The sequence below is a fragment of the Paramisgurnus dabryanus genome, chromosome 11, assembly GCF_030506205.2.
Source record: "Paramisgurnus dabryanus chromosome 11, PD_genome_1.1, whole genome shotgun sequence".
In the NCBI taxonomy this organism is placed as follows: domain Eukaryota; kingdom Metazoa; phylum Chordata; class Actinopteri; order Cypriniformes; family Cobitidae; genus Paramisgurnus; species Paramisgurnus dabryanus.
The window spans coordinates 22128844-22146198 of NC_133347.1; the positions used below are offsets into that span (position 1 = coordinate 22128844).

General features: G+C 38.0%; 1 protein-coding gene across 2 annotated transcripts in view; it reads left to right on the top strand.

Annotated features, from left to right (window-relative positions):
• npc1l1 (NPC1-like 1) overlaps positions 1-17355 on the top strand; it is a 58752-nt gene that overhangs the window by 25909 nt on the left and 15488 nt on the right. The window contains exons 1-4 of one of the 2 annotated variants that reach the window (XM_065247412.2): positions 14198-14514; positions 15507-16803; positions 16893-17157; positions 17255-17355. In XM_065247412.2, the coding sequence (XP_065103484.1) occupies positions 14452-14514; positions 15507-16803; positions 16893-17157; positions 17255-17355 (1726 nt within the window). In that variant the 5' untranslated portion in view covers positions 14198-14451. Of the gene's footprint in view, positions 1-14197; positions 14515-15506; positions 16804-16892; positions 17158-17254 lie in introns of those variants that run through there. The other variant, XM_065247411.2, reaches the window with a different exon arrangement.

Consider the following 17355-nt stretch of genomic DNA (forward strand, 5'->3'; position numbering starts at 1 on the left):
ACCATGGTTTTGTGTTTGTACGTCCTTGTAATTACTGATGGTGTATTACTGTACACTCCGGGGGATGTTCAGCAGTTCAGTGTTTCTCTAACTACACTCAGAATGGACCATGGTTTTGTGTTTTTACGTCCTCGTAATTACTAATGGTGTCTTACTGTACACTCTGGGGGATGGGTAGCAGTACACTCAGAATGAACCATGGTTTTGTGTTTGTAATTCTTTGTATGCAACAACTTTGTAATGTTTTATTGTTTAAATGCTATTTGATACGTACAGAGTGAATTACATCCATATGTTTATTATATAGACCCCTTAATCGCCCACGTCACTGTAACGTCACCGCTCTAGCTGGAGGCAAAAAATAAGTAGGAACTCATAGCCGGCGCGTTTAAAATGTCATCTTGTTGTGTTTTTGGCTGCCAGATTAAAAGGAACAGCACTTTTGGTTCAAAAATTAAGTTTTACCGGATCCCAGCAGACATTGCTTCACAGAAATCAAGACAATTGTGGTTGAATGCAATACGGCGTACAGACTAGACGGAGACTATCATAAATAATGCTCGTGTTTGCAGTGCACACTTCATATCAGGTAAAATAATCTATGCATATTTACTGTTGTGTTGGTTTTATCTAGTACAAATCAGCAAGTTTCTGTTTTATAGGTGAAAAGTCGCCAACCGCGCTATTGTTTAGCTTAAATGTTAAACAAACATACAGCGATAGATGTGTATGCCATCGTTTGAATAGTCTCTTAAAATAATCAATAGTTAGCCCAGCGATAGGTTACATAAGACAGTAAGCCTAGACAAAATTACCCAAACCACCTGAAAGTAATTCATATGTTGTCTAGGAAATATCTAAAACCTTAAAATCGCAAGAGTTAATTTACAAAAATACGTGTCACGGTCCCGCGGTCCTGACAGTGTTTGCATCCATGTTTAATAAATCCCTCCTAAAACGTGCTATCTTAAGCTTGTCAACATTGCCTCTGCGGCTCTTTTTGCCTCCAGCTAAGCCCCTCCCACACAAATACGTCACAATGTTTACCAACTGTAAAAGGGTCTATACCCTGGCTGCGTCTGAAACCGCATACTGTACAGCACGTACTGAATAAGAGTACCTACTTACAGTATGAATCCTGGTAATATAAATACCATTCAGACATACTACATCCGCCATGTTGATACGTCACATATGTCGTCATTACGTCATGTCATACCAGTGCGAATACAGCCTCATTGTCGTTTCTGACATTTCCTAATATGACGAGGCCTCTTCTTCAGTGGATAACTCCACTCCCGGGGCATCATGGGATAGAGAAGTGTCAGTCATATGCACACTGCAAAATCTAACCGGAAGTAGTAGGTCATCCAGGTACATTTCGCATACTGTTTTTTTAATACTATGTATTCGGACATACTACTCACCTCGCCTACTGTTTTTTGCCCAAAATATGGTATGGAAGAAGGCGGTTTCGGACGCAGCACCTGTATAGTGTGTCACGGCCCTACCTTCCTGTAATAGTCTTTGTCCTTTGTGGCAGGATTATAACAGGAAAAAAACAGAAAAAGATCTGCATACTGTAAAAAGTCCCTTTTATTTCAAAAGTTAAAAAAGCTAAGTTTCGGTCGAAGACCTTCGTCTGGCAAACCAGTGTTTCCCAGACGAAGGTCTTCGACTGAAACTTTGCTTTCTTAACTTTTGAAATAAAAGGGACTTTTTACAGTGTGCAGATCTTTTTCTGTTTTTTTTATTCATCTTTTGATCTTGCACCTGGTCAAGACTTTTTTGGATGTGCGTATCCTGTTTTCTCTTCAGGATTATAACAGGCCCAAATCTTTTTTGAGGTAGCACAAGGCCTTTGTTTATACTGTAGCTGTTTCTCAATGTCAAGGATACTTCCTTGGCAGGACTGGTCCTTACAAGTCACTTCCTTCAGAGGCCATGCGATGCTCCTCTTTAGCATTCAGTGTTTCCCACAGAATTTTGAGAGACTGTGGCGGTGATGACGTGACACGCCTATTAGCATATATGTGACGTCATATATTAAATTTAGAAAAATTAGAGAATACACTGTTGCTATGTTACGACTATAGAACACGTGCACAAGCATACTGTATCATAGGGGAGGGAGAGAGCTTGCACACAGACTCAGACCAATAAAACGGGTATGTGTGGGAAACACTACTGCTAACCTTTCGTTAAGTCATGATGAACTCGATCAGGTGTCTTCTCTGTCAGTAACAGCCGTGACTGTTGACGTTTGCGCAAAAAAGAAAGTACACGGAGGAACGCGGAGTTAAACATTGAGAATCACCTCCTGTGTGCTTCCTTCCTTATTTCCTGACCCCCGTCTCCTCGTTAATTATCTTATTATTGTTTCATGATTGCCCTCTTGATTTGCTCCTTATTTAATGCCCTTTTGTTTGCTTGTGCCGGTTAGTTTTGTACTCTGTGCCAAGTAAGTCCTAGTGTTTAAGTCTAATCTAAGTCTAGTTAAGTCATTGTCAAGTTTATTGTTTGTTTTACCTAGTCTGTTTATTGTTGTTTACTGGTTCCGTGTTGTTTTTACTTCTTGCGGGTCTTTTTTCTTTTACATGTTTTTCTATTTAAATAGTGTTGTGTTTCATCAGTCTGCTCCTGTATTCTGTGTTCCCTGAGAATCATGACATAGTGTGCTTCTACTTGTGCCACACACACACGCTATGATTAAATTGTGAAGTCTAGTGCTGTCGCACTAGTGCCCGTGCACGTGTTCTGAAGTCTGTGTAACAACAACAACAGTGTATTCTCTTATATTTCTGAATTTGCACCGAATTGTCTGCGCTATATCACTCGCATTTAAAATCAAAAAATGGCTCAAAACACAACAACAATTATGATTATTAAATATAATTAAGAGCAACAGCAGTAAAGCTACAATGTAAATGTATGGTGATTTTGTCAGACAATGTTGCATATCTAAATCAGGATTTTAGCAGCAGTTAAAGGAACAGCTGGTTGGATTAAACACGAGGTGTAATGGGTCGTGTTTAGTCACTATTTTATAGGCTACTCGTTTTATGTCTGACAACAGAACAGATAATATGTAAAATAGCATTGAGTTTTATATAATATAATGTGATAGATCAAAGAGTAGAAGTGAAACTGTTCATTTTTCTGTAAAGCCACTACTTTGCACTGGAATTTTACATTGTAATTGGGACAGGATTTGAAAAACTTTTTAAAAAGCGGCTGTTATCTGGGGGTAAGATGGGAGAGTAGAGCATGGAGAAAAGGTGGCAATTGCATCAAGGGGAGTTACATTAAGTAAATAAGTACAACACACACACACAGATTGGCAAGTTGGATAGTGATGCCAAGAGTAGCAGCTAAAGTGGCACCAGAATTCCCTGAATCACAGTATGATCCGATAGATGACAGTGCAGGTTAACTTCCTTATAAGTTTGAGCCGTTAGACCATCATGTGCATACAGGAGAACGTGAATATGAACCTAATGAAGCGTATATAGAAGTAATAACTATAAAAAATAACTATTCAAAGTTTATCTTGCATATAAATGCTGACGTATTGAAAACACTTATAATACTAAACAGTGTATTAATACAAACTAACCTGTATGGTGTCTTTAAAAGATGAAGATATGTGGAACTGGATTGCACTCAATACCAATTCACAAAACTGTCTGGTAAAGAAATGTTCCTTACAAGCATATTTTCTGTGTATGTTTGTAGGCCACCACAAACCAGCAGCATGCACCCAAACTTCACGTTGTGACATGGCTTTAACTTAACTTTTCAAACAGGATAAACAATATGGCCTCAATAAATGCAAAAATAACTAGTTTCCACTTTGTAATATCATTTGTGACAGCTATTATTGTTTTAAGTGATTTGCAACACATATACAACTTTTAGCGCATCATAACATCATTAATGACCTTCATCACCCTTTAAGAAGTTTCTTGCAATACAGTCCATTTTAAATCCCCCCACAGGACCTCAATAGGTTTTAGGATCTGGGATTTTCACTTTGCCAGTTTGCAGCCAGTCCTTGGTGGATTTGTTATGTTTTGGGTCATTGTCATGTTCCAAGGTCCAGTTCCACTTCAGGTAAAACATTTTTGACAGGTGGTCTCACTTGTTCTTCAAGCAACTTCTGATACAATGTAGAATTTACTTTAGATTTTATCGTGTTAAAGGGCAGCTCATCTAAGGACGTTCAGTGTCATTGCTTATTTTGTGTCGCTTACTGGAGTGAAACTCTATGAATTTTTTTAACAGTATGATTCCAGACACACCAGACAGGATACTTTTTTTCCAAGTACAAATGTCACATGTTTCGGATCCAGCATATTCAGCTTGTGGTTTAGTCCTCAGTTTCTCCACCACTTCACTCAGCACCGCGTTTTTACCTAAAACAGGTCTTGTGGTGAAGGTCTGTCTGCATTGAGGGAACCTGTAGACTTTAATGTCATCATTCTGATCCCAGCAGCCTGTAATACAGCTCGTACAATAAGTTCTTTATGAGCTTTGAACCTAATAGTTGTGTTACATATCTTCATTTGTGTTCTGAAGATGAATGAAGGTGTTATGGGTGTGGAATGGTATGAGGGAGAGTAATTAATGACAACATTTACATTTTGTAGTGAACTAACTCTTTAAAAGATGTAGTCTGTCAATCAGACTGATCCTGTCAAACACCTGAAGTGGGTGGTTACACTGAAGTCTTAAGGTGAAAACAGAAATACCCTTTCCAGTGGCGGCTTTTCCATCATATATGTGGCTTGTCATGTCAAAATACGTGTTCTGTGCGTCATGTGAACCTATGTGCATCGCATCACATAAGGGTTTATGATAAAAGAGACACTTGCGTTTACTAAATACTCACTTAATATAATTTGTAATCAGAGTTAAGTGTGTTACAGTCCCGTTTTGTCAGCCTGCCTGTTTTCCTTTGTTTTCCCAGTTATCTCTCTAAGAACTCAATTTCCCATCATCCTCCACTCTCCCTCACTTGCTCATCATCTTCAATCCTCTTCACCTGACCAGTCATCACACTCATCACTCCATAGAGACAGAGCGCCGATATGCAAATTTGAAAACCACGCCCACCGGGGGGGAAAACAATCCAACCGTCTCCATTGACTTTGTATTGCGAGAGGCTGCCTCCTTGTCATTTCTGGCTTATAACAAAAAACAGAATAATGCCTAAAAACTGCTGTGTGACAATATGTACAGCTAACAAGCCAAAGAACCCAGAAATAAGTTTTTATAAGCTGTCGAGCCGTAAAACCCAGCTTTTAAGGAGAATAAAGTGGATCGCCGACTACGTTTCCCCCTAGTGGACGCAGTTCTACTAATAGAAGTACTATGAAAAGTTGCCTGTTTCCACTTTTGTTTCTTTAAACGCTCGTTTTATGAGGTCGACAGCTTAAAAAAAACCTATTTCTGGGTTTTTTGGCTTTTTAGCTGTACACCTTGGCACACAGCAGCTTTTATGTATTATTCTGTTTTTAATTTTAATCTGTAAATAAGTTTTTATAAGCTGTCGACCCCAAAAACGAGCGTTTAAAGACACAAAAATGGAAACAGGCAACTTTTCATAGTAATACTATTAGTAGAACTGCGTCCAATAGGGGGAAACTAGTCGGCGATCCACTTTATTCTCCTTAAAGACAGGGTTTTACGGCTCGACAGCTTATAAAAACTTATTTCTGGGTTCTTTGGCTTGTTAGCTGTACATATTGTCACACAGCAGCTTTTAGGCATTATTCTGTTTTTTGTTATAAGCCAGAAATGACAAGGAGGCAGCCTCTCGCAATACAAAGTCAATGGAGACGGTTGGATTGTTTCCCCCCCGGTGGGCGTGGTTTTCAGGTTATGACGCGCGGCGCTCTGTCTCTATTGTGTATATATACCCTGTTGTTTTTTAGTCATTGTCATTTCTCGTTTAAGTTGCGTTATTGTGATGTAGATTTATTGTTTATTTCATAGGGAATGTATATTGAAGTTCTTGTTTATATTTATCCTCATCTTCTTCGTCATCATCCACCCCTAAACCGTAACAGAACAGACCTTATAAAATTGATTCTCCAGAGGACTACTTGCTTCTTCACCTTCAGCAAAATGGATTGCCTCTGGAGGAATATGTAGCTGAGATCATGGAGTTGGCTCATCTGGAAAGCTGGGGTGATGCCATCCCTAATGCGTGTTTTAAGGTGGGGCTGGATGATCATATATTCATGATGATTTCTCCCCATCTATGCAATTTATCTCTTAAGCGCTCATTCTCCTGGCTTCCCTGAACTCAGCCCAGCACTCACTGTCTACCCCAAACTTAGCCCAGCACCCTCAGAACTGGATCCTGAAGTCGTTGTGGCAGCTGTGATGACGCTGGCCACGGTATATATCTTCTTCACCTGACAGTCATCACCCTCATCACTCCATTGTATATATATTGTATATGAGGAAAATAAGTATTTATGGAGTAAATCATGGAGGGGTCTGAAATTGTCCAAAAGCATGATAATACCACCCCCATGCTTCACAGTAGGGATGGTGTTCTTGGGATGGTACTCATCATTCTTCTTCCTTCAAACACGTTTAGTGGAATTATGACCAAAAAGTTATATTTTGGTCTCATCTGACCACATGACTTTCTCCCATGACTCCTCTGGATCATCCAAATGGTCATTGGCAAACTTAAGACGGGCCTGGACATATGCTGGTTTAAGCAGGGGAACCTTCCGTGCCATGCATGATTTCAAACCATGATGTCTTAGTGTATTACCAACAGTAACCTTGGAAATGGTGGTCTCAGCTCTTTTCAGGTCATTGACCAGCTCCTCCCATGTAGTTCTGGGCTGATTTCTCACCTTAGGATCATTGAGGTGAGATCTTGCATGGAGCCCCAGTCCGAGGGAGATTAACAGTCATGTTTAGCTTCTTCCATTTTCTAATGATTGCTCCAACAGTGGACCTTTTTTTACCAAGCAGCTTGGCAATTTCCCCGTTGCCCTTTCCAGTACAATTTTGTCTCTGTCTTTGGAAAGCTCTTTGGTCTTGGCCATGTTAGTAGTTGGATTCTTACTGATTGTATGGGGTGGACAGGTGTCTTTATGCAGCTAACAGGTGCATCTAATTTAGGATAATAAATGGAGTGGAGGTGGACATTTTAAAGCCAGACTAACAGGTCTTTGAGGGTCAGAATTCTTGTTTAAATAAGCCCAAAAGACATAAAACAAAATAGCTAACGGAATAAAATAGAATAAATGAAAACATGTAAAACCTATTAAAACTCAAATATACATAAAATCACAATATACTGTATAAGATGAGCGGTACAACATGTTTCTTGTGTGACATTGTCACACTTGAACACATATTTTGCCATTTCTATCACTAGAAACAGGGTGCAAAAGGTCATAAATTACTTAATTTTGCACGTTTTCTTTGCAAAAACTGTAGTAACATAAAAACTTGGTGAACATAAAAAATTAAAAGCCCATATGTCATGAACCTTTTATTGTGGTTTTAACAGTGTTTACTGCTGTTTTTTACTGTATGTTTATGAAAGGTTATAATGTTAATGTTACTGTGTGCTGAGTCTAATGTCCTTATAGATCAGTTGTGTCCCTTTAATACACACTGCCATCACTTTTGTGTTTGTGTTTAATCGATTGTCCTTATAAATCAGTTGTGTCCCTTTAATACACACTGCCATCACTTTTGTGTTTGTGTTTAATCGATTGTCCTTATAAATCAATTGTGTCCCTTTAATACACACTGCCATCACTTTTGTGTTTGTGTTTAATCGATTGTCCTTATAAATCAGTTGTGTCCCTTTAATACACACTGCCATCACTTTTGTGTTTGTGTTTAATCTATTGTCCTTATAACTCAGTTGTGTCCCTTTAATACACACTGCCATCACTTTTGTGTTTGTGTTTAATTGATTGTCCTTATAACTCTGTTGTGTCCCTTTAATACACACTGCCATCACTTTTGTGTTTGTGTTTAATCTATTGTCCTTATAACTCAGTTGTGTCCCTTTAATACACACTGCCATCACTTTTGTGTTTGTGTTTAATCAGTTGTCCTTATAAATCAGTTGTGTCCCTTTAATGCACACTCCCATCACTTTTGTGTTTGTGTTTAATCATTTGTCCTTGTAAATCAGTTGTGTCCCTTTAATGCACACTGCCATCACTTTTGTGTTTGTGTTAAGCTATGTCCCATTAATTCACGTTGGACCCTGTAATACACTTTAAAGTCATGTGTGTGTGTGTTCATAATCACTGTCCTCATAATAACGTTTGTCATGGGTGGGGCTTCCATCTAATTATCAAATGTCCTCATAAATGCGTATTTTGTCTGGTTGCTATATTATACATTGTGTTGTGTGTAAACAAACTTTGAAGTGAAATCTGTGTTGTATGGCTCAAAATAAAATTTTTGATATCCTCCACATCACTGTAGAGCAAGTGGAAAGGGGTGTCCCCCTAATTCAGCAAAAAACTGGTTTGGGCTGAAGTGTCCTTGTAAATCACAAAAACCAGTATGTGTGTGTGTGTGTGTGTGTGTGTGTGTGTGTGTGTTTCTTGTTGCTATGGTGACAGGAACTCTTACCTAAAAGGGCACTCTGCCCTGTATTATCAGTCGTGTATCGAACACAGATAACACTAATCGTAATTAATTCTCAAGGTCAAATCAGATAATCATTTACAAGGATAATAAGGTCATAAAATTACTGTACAATATATTGTACATAGTCATGAGGATATACGACAACATGCTTATTATGTTTAGATTCATCCTAAAAATATTATTAATTAGCGCATCACATTACACATTATACATGTGAGATCCCCAATACTTAAAATGGCTCCAGCTAATCACACAGAAGGTTAAACACACAGGAAAGCATACAATTCTTGAAATATTTTAGATCCAAAAATGCAAGTGACTGTGATTCCAGCAAGACCTAAAGCCACAAGTCTGACTTGGTTATATATCTAAATGATAACTCTATATGAATTTTTTATTAAACTGGCCCCAATCAGTCTCCATTCTTCACATTTACACCTCTTTATAAGCAATCTTTCTTCCTGTCAACATTCCTAGGATTTCAGTTTATAGTCTAGACCATTTTTGCCCTTTTGTCCTTAAAAAAAGAAACTGTCCTGTCGAAATCAATACTGTAGACCTAATTAAATAGAACAGTGAACATAATCTCAAAACAAATACTTTAGTATAGCCTACATTATTAAAAAATACACAGGACCAATAAGATTTCCGTAGCAATATATCCTGAAATAATATATCCTGTAATATTATGAAATATCTAAGTGTAAGTCTTACATCTTTCAAATAGTTTCAAGTTCCCCAGAGTCCAATAGTTTTTTTAAATCACAAATTTAACACTGTTTCAGTTCTCTTATAGATAACAATTCTATTACCTAACTTAATAAATAATAAAACAAACAGTAATAGTCTAAGCTTAGCTGTGTGAAATTAGATGTTTGTACACTTTTGTTAGACAGTTATTTATTAAATGTGATAGAGAATGCTATTCTTCGAATTTACTGAAAGATATGCTAATCACAGACGGTATGACAGCTATAGTTTATCAAGAGCAGACAGCAATTTCTGTCCTCAGTTTATTTGTGATGTCTTTGCATTATTTTTTTACTAATCCTTTTGTTTTAATAAGCTCCATGAGACTAGTTGGTGAAGAAGATACAGTTTCACAGACATAAATGGGTTCTGGACACACATTCATGCAGATTCATACAAATTTGATAACTCACAAAATACATACAAATCCCTGTGAGATCTTGAATATACTATTGAACCATTATTGTGTGTATAAACTTATAATCAATGTCATATTTTCTGTGTTCACTTTGTTTTTTACATGTACAGTATGAGATTATCTCATTCTAATGTATGCATGTTTAATCTTATCAATAATCTTTAAAATAAATCTGTTTTTAACTGATAATCCTCGAGGACAACTATCTAAACCTTTACCCTATACATAAAATATCAGCTCAGAAAAGTGGATCTTATCTAATCATTGAAACTATTGTGTCCCAACATCAGTAAATCTTTACATTTATGCATCTATACATTTATCTATCTGTAAAAAAATAATATGTCATATAGTTATAAGGATATAAGACAACTATCTAAACATTTACCCTATACGTAAAATATCAGCTCTGAAAAGTGGATCTTATCTTATCATTGAAACTATTGTGTCTCAACATGTAAATCTATACTGCATACATACATCTATCTATCTGTACAATAAATGCAAAATTAGTAGAGCACATCTGTAAACTGCATTTATACTTTCCTTTTTTTTACCAAGTTTTGTGATCAGATTTTGACTTTCCTTGTAGTTCACTGTCAGAAAAAAGGTTCCTTTTTCTGTCGCTGGGGTGGTACCCTAAAAGGTACCTTTTTGTACCTTTATGGGTATAAAACACATTGAAATGTTGTACCTTATGGGGTACAATATTATACCCTAAGGACCAATTGTGTACCTTAAGGAACAATTTTGTACCAGTTACATTTTAGGGGTATAAAACAGTTAACTGTACCTTTAAAGGTACAAAATAGATCCTTAAGGACAGTAATGTACCTGAAAAGGTACAACATTGTATTATGTTTATACCGGTATACCTGTAAAGGTACAAAACGGTACCTTTGGGTACCGCCACAGTGACAAAAAAGGTACAGTTTTGTACCTTTTTTCTGACAGTGTCAGAGCTGCCAATTTCTGAGTTCAGCTTGGAGTGAGATTTTTTTTTTTTTTTTGGGGGGGGGGGGTGGTTAAGTCCTTAACCAATTGATAATAGTGTGGATTTTAGCTATTACTGTATAAAATAGTTGGAAAAACTGCGTAAAAATGGATTACAATACAAATCTAATCATATTTTACAAATTAAATTGAAATAAAAGCTTTTACTGAGTTTAAATGACTGAAATTAGAGTCTTTTTTATTATTTCATACACTTCTATTATGCTTTCCTTCTGATAAAAGTTTCAAAAAAGTTCTTAAAATCTAATGAATAGGCTACTGGTCTCTGTAAAATGTATAACTGCAGATAACAGCAGCTTTGATTCAGTTTATCCACTGAGAAAGAGAAGCGTAAAGTGATGATTTGTGATTGATTGGTGATAGAGGGACTGTCACAATCAAATAAACCAAATGAGTAGTTTATATTAAACTAAAGCAACAGATAATGTGTATGTCAATACCATATAATTATATTTCGTATATATTATTGTTTATAGATGTCAAATATCAATTGACTTTTTTCTCTTTTATTAAAAACGGTCCCAGCAAACATCACAGAGGCTTGTACTGATTACAGACATGCACACGCGGGTGAGGGTTGATTAAAATTGCTGTTTTCTGAGGGTATCTGTGTGCGTGGAATCCGGGCAGGTCTCTGCTTCTCATCCAGACCTTGACGCTTTGTGTGTTCGACTGGTGCGGCGCTGACTGATCGGCTTATGACATCAGAGTAACGCGAGAGCAAAGGTAAAGGCGGACCCTTTTGTAACATTTCGAATTGCTCTCGCGGTACTCTGATGTCCTCGCTGCCGAACTTCCTGCGCAGCGCCACATAAAGTGAAATGCTCTTTGACTTTTTGCAGCAAAGTACCAGCAACATGAGAAGTGGTGGCACGCAAAAGACAGTGAAGGTACGCTAAAATATAAAAGTCTCAGTACTGCGAGCACTGGTTTAGCTACTTACATCGTGCGTTGCTCTTTCACCATCGCGCAGCCGCGCACTCGCTCTGTAGTTTGTAGCTGGCGCTCCGGCATCTGTAAAATAGGTGTGTTCGACTTCATGCGGCGCTGCGCAGACCGATCGGCGGCTGACTTGAAGCAGTGCATTCCGGTTAGTAACTTTGTCCAACTTCAGCTGGCGCTGCAGGCACGTGACTGTGTCATATGGTTTTTAAGTACCGCGAGAGTGTTTCGAGAGTAGCCGGCTAGCTCAGCCGGTGCAGCTTTTCCAGAGCGGCTGCACGGAGTTGTGATGACGTAACAGCTTTACGTGATTAGGTGTGTTCGAGATCATCCGGCGCTTCGCAGACCGATCGGCGAGGTTTGCCACTTGCAGTCGAGGGAGGAACTGAAGACGGAGCCGTCAAGCCGGACACCTGCTGCTTGCCGTAGTGACGTGTGCGCCGTGTTTCCTTGTTTTTAATCGCAAATGAAGTGAATTAGATGCTGAATTTGATAAAACAAACCTTTTAATAAAAGTTGCAACCAGAAACATTTTATATCGAATATTTTAATTGCTGCTTATACTGTATACCCAAAAATAAAGGGAAACAAGTCTATATTATTAAAATACCAATAGAGTTTGTTATTTTCATTTTTATTTTATTACACGACACAATATAACATATTTAAGCATATTAAAGTGTTTTACCTGTTTTAAAACATGAATTTATAATGTTTATTAGTGGAACTTTTTTTGCAGCGCCGGATGATCTCGAACACACCTTATAACTCCACCTTCTTTGATTTCATTGGCCTTCGCATCATTTTGACTTTGACGAGCGCTTTATGTTGATTGAGGCAGGCCAGATAGAGATAGCTAGGCGTTTTACAGTGTGTACAATTAGGTATATTAGGCAATTATTTCATGACTTTTATTAAACTCAATGGGAAATTCAATGGTGGGCACGAGCCTGCGTGAGAAAATGGATGTGTGGCGTGAGAGCGTGAGAATGGGGTCAATTGCGGGTGTCTCACGGTGAATGCGTGAGAGTTGGCAGCAGTGGTCTTAGATCCTTGGAGTAGAATAATGGCTCCAAAACTTTGCAGTTGACTTGATTTTTGATTTGATCTGAGTCTTTACAGCATAAAAATACAGCATGAAAAGGGGGGGGGGGTCCCCGGACAGGGTTTAGATTAGTCCAGGACTAGGCCTTAGGACATTTAGGTAGTTTTTACAAATAAACATAACAAAACAATACTGGTGTGCATGCATCTTGAGACAAAACAATAGTACTAATTTATGTTAAGATATGTCAGTGCAAGATGTTTTTAAAGTAAGACAGCTCAAACGTGCATTTTAGTCTGGGACTAGGATAAAACCCTGTATGGGACACCGCCCCTTAAACTTTTAGGTTTATCAAATTTGCAATACAAATCATTTTAACATACTATTTAAATTTCGGCTGGTGATAAGTTGCTATAAAAAAGTTAAAATATGTTAATATGACTCTGCATTATAATGCCTTTCATTTGCTAGATAAATAAATAAACAGCCATTAATTACACTGTAAAAAGTGAAAGTTGGATCTATAAAAAAATACTTCAATTGGTAACACCTGAAAATAGTATTTCAACTTATATTCTTGATATTTAATGTGAAACAACTTTAAAAAGTTACTTCAACTGGTCACACCTAAAAAATATATTTTTTCAACTTACATTTTTTTAATTTATGTAAAAAATGTAAGGTGAAAAAAACTTTAAAAATCACTTAAAGTTAGAAAATTTAAGTTGAAAAAGATTTGATTTTGTAGGTGCTACCAAATGAATTAATTCTTTAAGCTAATTCAACTTTCACTTTTTACATTGTATTACTTGAAATTATTGCTTAGCATCTTACAACTCAATCTTACATTAAATTATGCTAGAAAGAGAAATAAAGTAAAATAATGTCACACGTATGATACAAGTGAATCATTTGTCTGTTGAATTCACAGACATTTTTATAACAGCTTATTGTGCAGTTTGAAACAAGGCTGACATGCCCTTCTTTACGTCATAAATCTTAAATGTTTCCTCCGAATGTTTCTTACAAAAAGAGGCCTTATCAAAAAAGAAATTGAATTTATCTTCTTTTGTAGTTTCTCCATCAACAAAGGATTGGAGAATTTCACTGGAAAAAGACTTTCAATGTCTCTTTTAAAGATGAATAAAAGTTACCTAGCAAAAAACCTGTAATTGTTACTGTAAAGAAAATGCGCACTGATATTTCAGAGAAAGGTGGTAGATTGTACAGTACAACTTCATTTTTATAGTGAAGAACATGATGTGATTTTTAAATTAATTTCAGTGAAACAGATTAAAAGGTGCGGGGGGTGAGGGTTTCGTACCATTGACATTTCAGAGCTTCTCTAACACACCTTTAGTTATGTCTACCCATTTAGTTAATAATCTGTGAGCTGGATTGGCGTTTATCCATTCTGGTTGGTGGTGAACACATCAGGCCAGATAAGAGCCTGTTCATCATCAATATCACACACGTTCACCCAATGAGGGTGAGGAGAGCTTTTATTTCCTTCTATCTATCTGATTTACACCACAAGCGCAGACAGATTTAGATTGGGAATCTGTCTGTTTCTTTAAGTGTCTCTCCTGCTAACACTCCACACAGTCAGAATACACGCAACTTATGAAGAGAAATGCACTGGCATAGAAACAGCTGGACTTGGTCCATTACATTGTGTACACTTGCTATCTGCTTGGTAAGTCCTTGACATATTTTCTATAACATTTTTTTTATAAACCTGTAACTTATTTTCTAGAAGGTATAGCAACTGTTATAGTGTCAGAAACATCCATATGTTTTATACTGGATTTTACATTAGCTTGTGGTCCACAACTTTCCAGTTATTACTCGATGGGGTTGATCGAATTTGTTCCATTTTCACAAACAGGAAATGAATATACAAATAAATAAAAGAAGACTCATAATTAAATGTAAGGGTTATGGTTTTTAATGAAGACTAAACAAAGAAAAAAGAAAATAAAGTTTTAATGTTTATGTATTTTTGAAGATTTGTATATAAAATATATTTTTTTATTTTTACTGGATTACGTATTCCTTTGTGCGGTCATCACTAATAATTAATCACTGGTTTCATTGCCAAGAGAATATAAAGATATATGGCCTTGATTGTGCACTGTACTGTATGTTCAAATTTTGGTTGGGTGGAGATGCATTGCTTCAATGAAAGTTTCAAAAACCACAAATTGGGATATCTACAAATAAATTCATACAATTTCAAATATTAACAGTGAAGCGGTTGAACTCAAAGCTGAGTAAAAAAAAAGCTGAGAGCTCAGATAAACCCTCTATAAGTTAAGCTGACATGTTTCCTTTAAATGAGCATTTTTAATCAGACTCTTAATGGATTCTGCCAACAAATCGGTATTTCTGAATGGCCTAAGGACATGATTAGGTGGATTTAAAGTGAAGATTTTTGATAAACATACAATGTTTGCCGAGATCATTCGGTTAATATCATGATCTCATTTTTGACGGAGGTGCCTTTTAGCGGCTTTTGCATCTGAGTTCCTCAATTTCTTTTTATTTTCAAGACACTGACAATTATGTAAATCTCATTGTATATTTTTTTGAATCAATAAAATAAAATGTTTCTAGTTGGCCAATGTGAAAGAGATCAGTACGAAATGAGAGATAAGCAGTTATGTAATAGATCTTTGTTCACTACAGGTCCTCAGTGGTGCTCAGCATGAACCGGGCTACTGTGCGTTTTATGAGGAATGTGGCCTAAACCCTGATGTGAGTGAGTCCCTCATTCCCCCGAAGGTTCCATGTAAGGACTACAGAAAAGCAGTGAGTGTGACGGGAGAACATTACAAGATTTTGGAGGAGGTGTGTCCGATGTTGGCCAATGGTGACGGTCAGACCCACGCCTGCTGCACTGTGAAACAGCTCTCCTCTCTGAAGAGCAGCCTGATGCTGTCTAAAGCCGTGCTGGTCCGCTGCCCGTCATGCGCTGACAACTTTGCATACATTCACTGTATTACCACCTGCAGTCCAAATCAAAGCCAGATATTAAAAATCACCAAAACGGCCAACATCACCCAACCCCTGGGTAATGTAAAGGAAGCAGTGACTGGTTACGAGACTTATGTTTCGACCAGCTTCTCGGACGCAGCTTTTAGGTCCTGCCAAAACGTACGAATCCCAGCCACAGGAGGGTACGCCATCGCCACTATGTGCGGCCGCTACGGCTCGACACTGTGCACACCGCAACGCTGGTATGATTTCCAAGGCGACTCTAGCAACGGACTGGCACCCTTGGATATAAATTTTAGGCTCTTACCAGAAGGTCAAACAGCTGGGATTCCACCAGGAGCTATGGTGTTTTCAGAAAAAGCATTGAATTGCAATGAGACAACACCCACAGGTGGCGAAGCTTGCTCGTGCCAGGATTGCGTGCAATCGTGTCCTGCTGTACCACAGCCAGACCCTTTACCGGACCCGTTTCAAATAGGTACGCTGGATGGTGTACTGGTCATCTGCATCATAATCTTCTCCATCGTCTTCATCCTGTTTATTAGTTTCTTGGCATTTAGGTACAGCACCCAACAGCGCAAGTGTAAGGCCAAAGATCAAAACGAAAACGTGATCGACCAGAAGATCAATCCAAAAGATGTCACGTGTTCTGACAGAGCTAGTCTCGCCACTCAGGACTTCCTGGGTTCGATTTTCCGGACATGGGGAACCCTAATGGCTCATCATCCTCTGAAGGTACTCCTGGCCTGCCTCGTGGTTGTGTTGGTCTTCGCGGTGGGAATAATAAACATAGAGCTGACCACAGATCCCGTCCAGCTCTGGTCGGCTCCCAATAGCCGTGCGAGACGTGAGAAGGACTTTCACGATCTACATTTTGATCCTTTTTACCGCACCAATCAGCTGATCCTGACTGCTCCAAACCGGCCCAGCCACTTCTACAACTCCTTACTTTTTGGCGAGCAGGAATTCAGTGGTATCATCTCTAAAGGTGATTACTTTTAAGGCTTTCCACAACTGCATGAATTTGTTATCTTAGATTGTGGTTGTATCAAAACATGATGTGTATCTCTATTCCAGATTTAATCTTGGAACTGTTAGAGCTTCAGAAGAAAATCCAGGCAATTGAATTCTGGTCAGAAGATTTAAACCGCACCGCTAGTCTTAAGGATATCTGCTATGCGCCACTCAATCCAAGCAACCCATCTTTAACAGACTGCGCTGTCAACGGCCTGCCACAGTACTTTCAAAACAGCGTTGATAATCTGAACGCCAAAGCAAACATGACAGAGCTTGGTGTGACTAAGGAAGTAGATTGGAGGGACCACTTCATCTACTGTGTAAAGTAAGCAACATATTTTCAGCATCAGAGTAGACTGCATATACGATACATTAAATGTCTTGACGTTAAATATATTTCTTTATTCTGTGTTTGCCCACAGCTCTCCATTATCATTTAAAGACATCACAGCCCTTGGTATGAGTTGTATGGCAGACTACGGAGCTCCTGTCTTTCCATTCCTTGCTGTTGGAGGATATGACA